Source organism: Micropterus dolomieu, linkage group LG23 (assembly GCF_021292245.1).
Source record: "Micropterus dolomieu isolate WLL.071019.BEF.003 ecotype Adirondacks linkage group LG23, ASM2129224v1, whole genome shotgun sequence".
In the NCBI taxonomy this organism is placed as follows: Eukaryota; Metazoa; Chordata; class Actinopteri; order Centrarchiformes; family Centrarchidae; genus Micropterus; species Micropterus dolomieu.
In genome coordinates, this window is record NC_060172.1 from 14,383,421 (window position 1) to 14,392,792 (window position 9,372).

General features: G+C 38.9%; 1 protein-coding gene across 5 annotated transcripts in view; it reads right to left on the bottom strand.

The window, feature by feature from the left end:
• rapgef6 (Rap guanine nucleotide exchange factor (GEF) 6) overlaps nt 1–7,665 on the bottom strand; it is a 163,382-nt gene extending 155,717 nt beyond the window's left edge. For all 5 annotated transcript variants that reach the window (XM_046040632.1, XM_046040629.1, XM_046040627.1 and 2 more), the window contains exon 1: nt 7,219–7,665. In XM_046040632.1, coding sequence (XP_045896588.1) covers nt 7,219–7,293 — 75 coding nt within the window. In that variant the 5' untranslated portion in view covers nt 7,294–7,665. The remainder of the gene's footprint in view (nt 1–7,218) is intronic.
• Nucleotides 7,666–9,372: the final 1,707 nt, after the last annotated feature.

Below are 9,372 nucleotides of genomic sequence, written 5' to 3' on the forward strand. Positions count from 1 at the left end.
ACCTGCACAGAAAAACACACAAAATAAGAAAATATGGATATGTCAAGTTGATAACCTTCCAGAGATAATTTCCTGACAGAGCTTTTCACTTCCTTTTGCAGGTGTGAATGGCTGACTCTTTGACAGCAACATAACTCAATGAACAATGCAGACATGGTGAAATGATGATACAATCTATAAAGTTGGACCAAACCAAATTATGCGCCATATTAACAATGAATCATCTTGCTGGGCAATTTCCAGGTGTATGGCAGCAGTTCTTCATACTGTGCAAGGATGAATGGGAGGCCAAAGTCCTCTTTAGAGGGGAAAAGAACAAACCACCACATCTCTGCGCTGACTGTTTGCAGATGCCACCAAGAACTGGTTAATGAAGAAGGGGAACCTGGGCATCAGTAATAACCTTTAACTTCAATTCATTGAGCTGTGTCAGCACTGAGCAAACCACCCTTTTTTTCACTTCTGCTGAAGCACGCACAGCCTCCTCTGAGACGTTTTTTTTTGCGTAAACTCCATGAATACAGCATCGACCACACACTGGCCTGCATCTTCTCTTCTGCTCTGCTCACACCGGCTCGACTGCTTGCTTAGAAAGCAAGAAGTCACCACTTAAGTCTGTTTCTCTTTCTCTCCCTAACTTGCACCTTCCCTTGGGAGCCTGTGGCTTTGTGATGGCTGGAATTCCCATAAATGTCCGATCTGTACTGGGCGCAGCCAAAACCGCCATAAATCACCCAGCGTGATTTGTTGTCTGTTACCACTAGGGCGTCTGGATGGCACAGAGAAAGGTAGGCAGGGAGGGAAGAGCAGGATGGAAAACATACAAAACTGGGAAAGGTTGACGAGGCATAAAACCTGCAGCAGGAGAGATTACCCACTGAGCCAAACATCTGCACAGGAGACAGACATACCTACAGCACGTCAAAAACATTTACATCCAATAAATTCTGCTGACAGTCTCAACCAGAAAGTCTTTAAAATGGGCTATAAGTAAGTTTCTCAATGAAATAAATTATTTAAAAAAAACCAAATTTTCATTGCCTTTTTGTCAATAGGCTCAAAACTCACTTAGAAATCAATTCAGCCCTGTGCGCGCTCCCGAGCCTCTCTCGGACTACAGCGACAACACGGCAGCTAACGACATGCAGTCCACTAACACCATAAAACAACCGTCTCACAGCAAAACACAGGCTCCATGTAAGGATACTAAACAATAACATTTTACATGCTGAAGCCCATCAGACCAAACAGGTTCACATGATGTTGAGTAAAAACACAGCGAACATTAGAAAAAGCTGGAGAAACACAGAGAAAGTCACATTAGCTTGCCGGCTAACGCTGAGCAGTTGTTAATGGGAAGAAATGACTGAAATGGTGACTCAATTATCAAAATAGTTTCAGATTCATTTTCTGTCAATCAACTACTGGTAATCAATTCATTGACTAAACGTTTCAGCCCTTTCACAACTCTTGAGACGATAGTGATTATATATTTTGATGACTTGAGGGATATTGTTATGCTAGGGCTGTATAACGAGATGAAGTTGTAGTTCACTTTATGCTACTCACAAAACAAACGTTATATACAAAACTTTTATACAGTAGATGGGTGGATAATGGGATTTTTAAGTCCCATACCGATATTTGAAGATTTTAAAATATATTTGCCGACATTCTTTTTTCCCCCCTTCATTTTAAGAAACTCCTAACATAAACAAAGATCCCTAACCCCAAATATTAGGGATCCCTAATCCGTAACATTTGTTATGTTGACACCATACCAAGATAACATGACATAATGCAGTTTAAAAAGAAACTTTGTTATTGTTGGAAATAGTACTTTGAACAAAAGTGCAGCAAAATATATTAAAGTGTTGATAAATAAAAGTCAAATGTATAAAACTACAGAAAACATTTATTTTTTAAATATCTGATTTGTTGAAATTATGGAGTACTACTACTAATGAACATTAAATTAAGTAGTGTATATGTATTGTGGGGACCAGCAAAACAGGAAAAAAAAAAAAACCCACACACACACACACAATATAGTACTACCACTAAAAATAATAATACCATATATCATCTCTCATGTCATTGCTATTATAATAATAATAATAATAAACAAGGCTCTCCTACATAGGTAAATAATTACACAGTAGTTATTACCTTATATATGATCCACCACAATGACTACTTTCTACATCTAGTTTATCACCAGCACTCAACAGTTAATTCTACCCAAAAATGCCGTCTATGATACAGTGACACTGAGTAAATGCTGCCCTTGAATTAATCTAATACTACACGACTGTCTACAACAAGGACCTGCAATTTTAAGATTTCACACTAACGTTTCACATCTGAAAGGTGAGCCAACTTAGATAACTTTGTTGTTAGGCAGGAAGCCATGTTAGATACTTGTTCAGCTCACATTTTTTCGCAAGTCCAAGTCACAAGTAGACAGCGGAGGACGCAGGCAGCTGACTTGCAATGTTAACAGTAGCTGTCAACTGTGTGTGTAGCCAAAAAAAACTAAACCAATAGATTGTTCACTGTAACACAATAATGTTACCAACGATCTCTTTGAAAAGGCAGATCGTGGAAGCATTTTAATCATTCACAATCTAACATCGTAATATCGCACACCCCTACGTACAGCGTTAGCTGCTGTACGCGATGTTAGAGAATATTTAGAAGTAATAAATTTGAAAGAAATGAGAGGACTGTTCACTAGAACTGCCACAATGATTCAGAAATAAATCTTCAATCGATGCCGGCAGCAGTGTAGCCTCCTACACCAACTACCGTAAGATTAAACATAGTGCTGGGAGCCTGGAGAGGGCAGTGAAAAACGGCAGGGTTAGGAAGTATGGTAACAGAAGAAGTGATGAAGGCTATTTTTATTATTATTTAAGTCATGTAATTGACATGACAAAAGAACAGCTCACCGGGAATACTGAGTGTGAGAGCTACCAGGAGCTACTCTCCCTGACTCAGGTAAACTACGGTCAGCTGATGTTTTGTTCTGTGGTTCTGCAGTGTTTTGAACAGAGGAGCAGCAGAGCGCCGTCTGGTGGGCAAACTATGCAACACTCATGATATAAGTGAAGGATCAGACTTTTTTTTTTTTTTTTTTTTAAATAGTCATATATCGGCTGTTATAAACGCAGATATATCTGCAAGTACCTTATATCGGCTGACAATATCTGCAAAACGATAAATCAGTCGGGTTCTAGTGGATAAACATTAAATCATAGAAATAAAACTATTTTACTTGGTGGAGTGCTCCTCTGAAGTTAGGCGGTACGACAGCGGGTACTTCTGTATAGCTTGCCACACTGTCTTTACTCAATATTTGTTATGTACACAGAAAAAAATATGTGCAACCGATCAATTTAGAGCCGTCTGGTTTTTACATGTGTATCAGGAGCACCTGCTTTGTGTTCCATACTTCATCAGATCCAAGAGGCACTTCCCTGTTGTCTTTCATCACAATAAATACAATTGGGTTTTAATGGTCACACTGTGTGCAGGCTGCTGAATATTCTGGAGTGGGCGCCATTAGAAACAAAAACCTCATGTGGCAGTGAGTATGCTACCACTTACCTGCTGCACCTTATTCAACAGCAATTTAACAACCTTTCAGTTCCATTCAGCAAACTCATGCTTATCACAGTGTTCATCTCTAATAGGCCTGAGCTGAATAGATGTTAATTAAATCTGTATCTGGAACACCACATATCTGTACTTGTCCAGGCTCATTACATAAAACATTTTTTTATTTAAAACACAGTATATGGTGGTCTGGCAAAACACAATGCAACCAATGTAAACATGTAAATAAAACACAAGAGGAAGTTAAACTAGGGCTGAATGATTTAGAAAAAAATATCTATTGCAATTATTTTGACTGATTATGCAATAACCAGGGGAATGATAATTTTTACATCATAATTCTCATTTTCATTGAAAAACATATTAAGATGAATTATGGTGCGATTTAGGCGGGAATCTGTACCAAACAAAGATGCTTTCTTAAGTCTCTAGAAGATGATGTGTAGGCCAGGACATCTCTGCAGCACGACAATATTTAATTTAAAAAAACAAAAAAAAAAAAGTATTTTGACACACATCTCTCCTTTAACAAATACTGTGCCTCCTGCGATTTGAAAATTGCAGTAGGCCATGTTAGGATTTCAATAAACTTTCGATTAATTGTTCAACCCTAGCTTAAACACAAGCTAACAGCTCTCATCTGGGTTTTGGATAAATATTAATTGAGAATACAAATATTAAAAAAAAAAAAAATTTCCTATAGAGCTTTTAACAATCTCACATTTGTCAAGTTCCCGTTGTTCTTAGAGGATTTTGCCTTTTGTTGAGGACTTTGAGAGAATCTGCGTGGCTTATCATTGAGTTCTCACACTGAGAAAGTGCGTGATTGTTCAAGCATTTGATTTATCAATGGGGAGAGGTTTAATGATTTTGTCTGGATGCTTGATGGTCGGCTAATGCTTGGTGAGAGCTACATTACTGCTGTACCACAGTTTGTCTTAATACAGTCTGTTAATTAATGATGATTGACAGGCTGATGCAGCGGAGAGCTTGTACATGGCTTTATTCTGCTGTTGCACTTTTTAAACTGACTGAATTTTCAGTTCCAGAAGAGCTGATCAGAATAAGTTCAATCAACTCCGAGTATGTTGAGCCTGATGGAAGCGCGTGCATGGGGATGAAATACTATACTATGCTTCACCATGGAAACGGGTAAATAAAGGCAGAGTCTCCATTTTAATCGGATGGAGCTAGTAGGCCTAATATGAATGCGTGCCAACGTGGACCATGATAGGCTCTAAAACGCAGGAGTGGAAGAAGGATCAATGCGTTAACATTATTAAAGTACTACAGCCCATTACATTCGATTTTAAATAGGAAGGCTATTTTTATTGAGCTGTAACCCGACGGGACTAAATACCGGTGGCAATCGGTTAACCAATTATGAAAATAGGTAGGCTAATATAAGACACAGTTTACTCGTGGACCTGTGATTGTAAAGTCACAGTCATACCCAGCAGGTTAGCCTATTAATTATTTTTTTGCAGTGGAAAGTGTGTCTATAGGTTAAAGTTTTAGACGTCTGTTTTAAATTAATAAAATCTTCCTTCCATTGGAATGTTCCAATCTGTGCGACTAGCCTACAATATGAAAGATTACTGTTCATTGATCAATTTTATAGGTTACATATTAAACAGTGATTACTGCAGTAATTTAGCACACAGTAAGTGCTTTCAGTGCGACTGTCCACAGAGTTACAACGTTAAAGACGGACATAAATTTTATTCTGTGCTGAGGACAAATTCACGATGTTACATCGATGACAGATGACAGCGGTACATGTTCAAGATCATGTTTGGGTGAAAAACTAATAGCCTATCTAACCGTGAATTTAAAGTTTTTAAAGATCTAAATGTGTTCAGATATGTGATTTGATTTCAACAGAATGAATGAGGAAAGGAAACGGTGTGTCAGAAAGCCGTCTCAGGCTTCACGGGAGGGGAGGAGTTAGTGTAGACAGTTTTTCAACTTATCCTGTGAACCTAACCTCCTCCCAGAAGGTTAGGTTTACAGCATCAGTTGCCGGAGTTACTGATCTAGGGATTATCTGATCTTGCTCTCTGAAACGGGGCCCAGGTCGGGTTCTGGCTTTTGTTTCAGGTGTAGCCCAGTCACACGTTTGATGTGTATTTACAATTACAGGAACTGAGCTGATCTGCAGTACTTGTACAGCACTCATTCCATGAACAGCAGCATTTGACCCGCAACATACACTCGAAAAACATACCAACCCAACAGTAAGCATTATGAATAGTAATTGCATGGAAACATTTCAACTTGTTTGTGTTCACCTTAGCTATATTAATGCTGGGTTCACATTTAGAAGAAACAGAGTATTCATTGCATTTGGTAATATATATATATATATATATATATACATACACACACACATACATACATACATACATACATATATACACACATACACACACACACACACACATATACACACACACACACTCTCGATGGGTGGAGAAATAACAAGGTTGATTACCAAACCACAAATGCTATGACTGTCATATATTTGTGGACTAAACGCGGCTGTTCAAGTGCACACAAAAGCCCTCTATGGGTGAAAGAGGCTTTCTACAGAGTTTGCACCCACAAACAAACAGAGGATCAGAGCCATAAAATGGGACCTTTTCAAAAGTGTCATGCAAGCTGAAGGCTAGCTGGCTTTTAAAAAAAAACTCTTTTTTTTGGTTCTCAGATAGAGCTTTGAAAAGGTGCTTGCACTTCAAAACTATTACCAGCAGCTGAACATGGAAAGGGAGTTACAGCGGCAGAGCTATTTTGGGGCAGAGAGTGTAACTTAAGCAATGACAAGCCAGCTGTGTTTCCACAGCTTCGTGTAGGGTGGAGGCAGAGGGGGGAATGAGAAAGCAGCAGTGATTAAATTTAACTGGCCTCATTCAAGTTAAGGTTTACACAAATTATCTCCTGGGCTTAGGCATTAGCCCTCTGATGGGAAGTGTTTTGTTTGGTAAGACTGTATTTGCAGGCAGGGAATGCAGTAAAAGAGGGTTATCCCAAACACAACCATGTAAAGAACCAGAACCCACCAGTTCTTGGCTTGAACCTCTTCTTATACAGAAGTTTCTCTCTTGACTTAAAACGATAACACTACCCTAAAACTCTCAAACATTTTGATAGGGACCCCTGACACCCTCTCGAAGACCATGTATGGCCCCTGCGCCTCCAGTTTAGGTACCACTACAGCCTCTGATACATTTTGTCCTGAACGTTATGCTTTTACTTGACTCAAGGCTTTTCCATTTGAGTGTCATTTCTGCATTGCGCAGCCAACTGCTCTAGCAAGGCACCAAGTTAAGGTTGCATTTGACCTGAGAAGGACTTCTAGCTAGCTAAGAGGCTTTATTCGATTTACAGACTGTTAACTCATTTCCAGTGTGAACTAATTAGCACGTGACCGTGTGGAAAAGTCCCAATTAAACAAATTTGACTTAATTGCCTTATTTCAGTCAAACTCCACTGGCAACTGACTGTAGTTTTCCTTACAGCGAGGTGAAGCAACAGTTTGGTTATTTTGGCTAACATTAGCAAGGCGATGCTAATTAAAGAAACAATAGTTTTGTTTACCTCTGCTGTCCGCAGCGAGGGCGGTTTCTTCAAAGCCAGTTTGAAAGAAGTTTCCATGGTGCCGGTCATTTTCATAACTTCGGCACAAATCCACCTCAGGACGTTTACTTCCTCTTTAGGTAATCTCACTTTTACGTCTCCTTGTTGTGCTTTTAGCCGAACAAACTCACATCTCCGTGGATCTTGTCCCCGCCGAGCAAAGCATGGATGGAGTTCACTTCCCAGGAGCTCCGTCTTCTCCGGGAGAGAAAAAAATAACTTTACTTTTAACTACTGCGCGTCCGAAAAAGAGTAGATACCACTGAAGCGTGGCAGAAAGTTAAGTCTGTTGGACCCGTTGCCTTGAATTCTGTACATCTTTGGAAATATCCACCTAGTTAGCTAGCGTCCGTCAGATCCAGGAGTTCAGATTTAGATCCCTCCTCTTCCAGATCTGAGTGCGGAGAGTTGACGACATCTGTCTGCACGCCGCGTTCACGCGCTGTCGGAAATTAGGCAATTTATGCAAGTAGTGGCACGTGACCAACACAAGTGGTACCCCAATACTGTGTGCCAGATTATATTTTAGAGATGTGCGATACCACTTAATTCCTATATGATCCCAACAATACCAAGTAATAACCAGGCTGCCGATACTGATACTGATACCAATACTTTTTACACATTTTATTTCTAGTTTAATGTGACCTCCTCCCTCCTGTTTCTGTATTTATGAGGGAAATAAAGAGTAGGCTTTCCAATTCCAAATAGCAGCTGCATAATGACAAGTCATATTCTTTCATTATAATAACATCATCATATTATTTCCACTTAATCTCAGCTGTTTAGCAAAGTGTGCGGTGTTGCCAAAGTGTTTTACTGTCTTTGCACACACATCATACACAGCATCATTATTGCCTTCACAGGTAAAATACAGCCAGATGTGACTGCTTTTACAGTTATCCATAGTCAGTTTTCAATCGTGGGAAATGTAAATGGCTCACTTCAAAGAAGCTCTGTCACAGAGCTATAGCCAAGCAAGACTTTAACAGACGGAAGGAGAAGTAGTTCCTATCAACCGCATATCATTACAACATCCTGTTGACAGTAAGATACTTATGATAAAACACATACTAACTCCAAATTACTGAGTTTAGATATCGATCCTTTTATATGAGTAGCGATCTTAGAGCAGAAATATCAATATTTTATTATCGATCCGCACATCACTATTAGATTTATGTTTTCATCCAAGGGCAGTGTAATATGGTACAGTTACTGGGAAAAAATGAAAATGTTCATGATTACTTTTGAGGTTACATCTGAATATTTTCTGTAAAAAGCCACTCTATATGTTAGATCATTTTAATATTGTTGCTTTGCACGTTTTTCATGCACACAGTGTATCCTATTGCATTCCTTTGCCATTTCCAGCCTCGGCCGTTTAGTAAAGTTTGAAGCTGTTCTGATGCTTTTGATTGGTGCTCACGTTTGAATTCGCTGCACCATCCCTCTGCTAGTTAAAATGCCGCTCAAGTTATCTTTTGAAAATGGTTAACAGTTGAAAACATTTCGAATAAATTTTAAAAAGTAATCAAAAAGTAATTAAATGTAATAAGTTACATTATTTTGATAAAGTAATTGAAATAGTTACACTAATATAATAGGGTACATTGTAAGGGTAAATTTCCAACACTGTCAAAGGGTGGCACATTATTAGATTTTGCTGGATTAAGACAATAGTTTAAGATTTATCAAAATTGTTTTCTTGACCTAGTTGAGGCTTATTTCCTGGTCTGTCCTTCGTTTTATTACCATAAAAGAAGACTTAAACAAACAGTGTGTTGTATAAGTTGGCTGCATAGACTCATTCATTCAGTTTTGTTCCGTTACCTGGTGCAATCAAGAAAATAAAAAAACTTTTGAAAAAGATTGGAAAGTGACAATTAATGTATGAACGTAGTGACCTTACTTTGTAATGTTTTCAGTAACCAAGCAATCTATCTTAACATCAGCCACCATAAAGCTACCGGTCACACCAGACCTATTAAAGCTGGATCAGCAGTATGGGGTGGTGATGACGCAATGGATGGATGGAAAGACACACACCTTTGGCGTGAAAGACTCGGGTTCAAGTCCTCATTGTGACACATCCACCTGACACACATGTGTCCC